General features: G+C 38.3%; 1 protein-coding gene across 1 annotated transcript; it reads right to left on the reverse strand.

The window, feature by feature from the left end:
• Positions 1 to 205: 205 nt before the first annotated feature.
• On the reverse strand, positions 206 to 2,267 carry LOC118438657. Its single transcript, XM_035859200.1, has 2 exons — positions 2,224 to 2,267; positions 206 to 1,753 (listed from the first exon to the last, which is right to left on the reverse strand). The coding sequence occupies exons 1-2, from the start codon at positions 2,260 to 2,262 to the stop codon at positions 206 to 208; spliced, it is 1,587 nt and encodes a 528-aa protein (XP_035715093.1). The 5' UTR covers positions 2,263 to 2,267.
• Between the last annotated feature and the right edge of the window lie 1,316 nt (positions 2,268 to 3,583).

Consider the following 3,583-nt stretch of genomic DNA (forward strand, 5'->3'; position numbering starts at 1 on the left):
TATACAATTTATAACAAAATTTAATATAACAATATATTTATAACAAAATTTAATATAACAATATATTTATAACAAAATTTAATATAACAATATATTTATAACAAAATTTAATATAACAATATATTTATAACAAAATTTAATATAACAATATATTTATAACAAAATTTATAACAAATGTTCAACCAACCACAAATTTCAAATCCACTTAAGCAAAGTTAACTTTAGTTAATAGCATTTTTGATTGAAATTTTGCCATGTTCCACATCTCACTAAAATCCTCGTAAACTATTCCCTCCTCATCAAAAATCCCTAAGGTGACCCCCATCTCCTTAAACTTCTTGAACTTCGCCATTTTCACGTCCATCATCCCCTTCCCCACCACGTGGTAATCCACGTGGGGAAAAATCTTAGAAATTCTGGCATAAAAATCAGGAACTTCTTCCTTCCATCCCCACCGGCTAAGTTCATCATCCCGCCCCACCCGACGTTTCATTATCATCCCGCTCACATCCCAAGTTTCCGGAGGGAAGGAAATATCCAAATTACTTAAGGTCTCACACGGCGCGACGCCCTCCGCCAAAAAAGTTTCATACAGGAGAAGCATGGTCGCTTCAAAATGCAAATTTTCCTCTGGACGCGGTTCGATTTTCCTCCTCTTCCAGAGAATTGGTTCCCGCACAACGCGCACAATTAATCTCTCCAGAACAGGAAACTGTTTTGCATACACTAACTTAACCTCATCCTCCCCAGTTTCAAATTGTAAAAAGAGATAAGGTCGAAACCAGTTCGTTTCGTAGCTACAAATTAGACCAGGGACTCTCAAAATTTCAAAAGTTTTCAACCTTGGCATAATCGGGACTGTAATGGACCGCGAAATGTGGAAATTATTTGCCGGCCCTGTATTTTGTACCGCGGAAATGCACAAATGTTCCAACTGTGGCGCAAGGAGGTTTAATATCTCGCACTTGCGTGTCGTGTCATTGAGCTTAATGTTAAACTCGAGCCGAGTAACGTTAGAAAAGTTTTGCTTAAGGGGAAACTCAGAGGTGATAAATCTCATGGGGTTTGTGCTAATATGATACGTCGACAGGAAGGAGATTGAATTGAGATGGGGTAAAATGAGATCTGCTCCTTGAATCAGCATGGCAGGAGTGTCGATCAGTTTGAGATTTTGCACGCATCTGAAGATAAATAAAAACCGGGTGGTTAGCGAGTACAGGTGACTCCATCGCCCGGCCCGCTCATCGGGATAGAGTTTGGACATGGCAACGGTCAGAGTGGTAAGTTTCTGGGGCACATGGAGACTGTCAGGAAGAAGGTCGGTCCAATCTTGATCGGAAGAAAATGCTGCGTTTGAAAGGTATACAAATGGGTGAAATTCAAGAGATTTCAAGTTTTTGAAAGATTCGTAAATCTTGACGAGTCGAGCCGCCACGTGGCGGGAGGAGTTATCGAGGGGGAAAATGAGACTTAATTTCGTCACCGTGTTGAACTTGATGGCGGTAAATAGTTCTATTCGTGAAAGTAAAATCTCCGCATTTTCTTCAGGCGCATGAACTGCTACGTTGAGCTGTTTGGGGGACAGGTTCCTAAACGGCAAGAGGTGCATGGAATCGTGTACGTTGTGAAGGTGGACAGAGACTGAATTTCGTACGAGTAGATGGAGTAAAGTTTGCTGCTCCCACGTTGAGTTGACGAGAGAAGCCGATTCTAGGTCGGGAGTGGGCAGGAAGTCCATAATTTTGTGGGTTGTCTGAAATCAGTGAAATTTTAAGTAACGAATTATTTAAATGCAGGGATCATTTGCAAATTTCCCAAAATCGTAAGAATTTCCAAATGTTGCAAAATCGTGAAAAATTGAAGTTACGAACTATTTAAAGGGCATGATTAACGAGTTTTTCCTTGCACATTAAAAATGCGTAACAAATAAATTTTTGCAAATTTTCAAAGTAAATATTTCCAAACGTTGAATAGATAATCGTAAAAAATTTTATGTAGTTTTGAATTACTAGAATATCACGATTAAACAATTCATAATTACACACATTAAGTATGCACAACAATTTGTTTTAATCTTCCAAAATAGTAAAAAATACAAAATTTTACCACATTGTAAAAAAAGTTACGAATTATGTGAATAACGGACTCGTAAGGCCACACATGTTCTAAAAATGTAACAAATATTTGCAAATTATCAAAACCTATAATGAATTTATTAAATACCTCGGGTAACCTGGAGATCAAGTGTGTAGAACTGTTCATCTTTATGTGTAACGTTGGATTTACCACGCTATAAAGTAAAATTCATAATTTCCTAAATTTATTAAATTCCTACACTCAAGTCAAAAATTTGTCAAATCAACACCGCTGGTGTCAATATATGACTTAACCCCCTTGGTTAAAATGTTGTATCCGAGTTATGATGCTTTTAATACCAGTAGTTATGACCGAACGGAAAAATTTCATTACCACTCGGAATCACAATTGTTGCCAAGGCGGTTAAGCAATATATTGACACCGACGGTGTTAATTTGACAATTTTTTGTATTGAGTGTAACGTTGGAAAAATTAGAGACAATTTATTTGTTTCTTTATTACAAGATTTTACGTTGACACTACAGTGTCGGACAGATGTCTACGTCCACATAGTCGCGTCAATTTCATTTTCAAATTGTCACTGAACTACTGAACCAATTTTCATCATTGATATATCAAATTCTCACAAATTTAACGTAATTTCATAAAACATATGAGTTATTTCTGAAAATTCTGGGAAAACTGAGAATCATAGTGCAGAGCGAGAGAGGATGAAATTTGAGCGGACAAAAGTCTACGTCCACTTCACTTTAATTGTCAACAACAAAAATCTCTCCAATTTATAAAATCAGGTAACTTAATAAATCTATCAATAACATATGCCGCATTAATTTTTAAATAATTTTCTTCCAGAAAAATATGATGGCGTCGACACGCAAGGAAATTCCTATCGCTATTCGAGATCTTGTCATTCAGGACTGGAAGGGTGGACAAAAAGGGGGGCTGTCGCAGAGACAAATAGGGACCAAGTATAAATTAGCAAGGACAACCATCCAGACAATCATTAAGAACTTTAGAGCTAATGGTTCAGTCCAAAACAAGGTCAGAAGTGGTCGAAAACCGATTTTGGCTCACCGAGAAGTACGCCACGTGCTCAACAAAGTCAACGTTACACCCTCACTTAGTGCTCCAAAGCTATCTACCGAGATCAAGGAGATGTTCGACAAACAAGTTAGTCCTAGGACCATCCAAAGAACACTGAACAAGGGAAATTTGAAATCCCACAGAGCAGTCCGGAAGCCTCTTATTGTACCGAGGAATGCAACCAAACGAGTGAAGTTTGCCAGAGACCACATTTCCAAGCCACAAACATTCTGGGACATATTTTATGGACTGACGAGTCAAAGTTCAATGTCTTTGGGTCAGATGGGCGTCGTAGAGTGTGGAGATATCCAAAAGAAGCTTTGAATCCAAAAAATCTCAACCCCACAGTTAAGCACGGCGGCGGGTCGGTAATGGTGTGGGGATGCATGGCTTCAAGTGGGGC

This window comes from Folsomia candida, unplaced genomic scaffold, assembly GCF_002217175.1.
Source record: "Folsomia candida strain VU population unplaced genomic scaffold, ASM221717v1 Fcan01_Sc024, whole genome shotgun sequence".
Classification (NCBI taxonomy): Eukaryota; Metazoa; Arthropoda; class Collembola; order Entomobryomorpha; family Isotomidae; genus Folsomia; species Folsomia candida.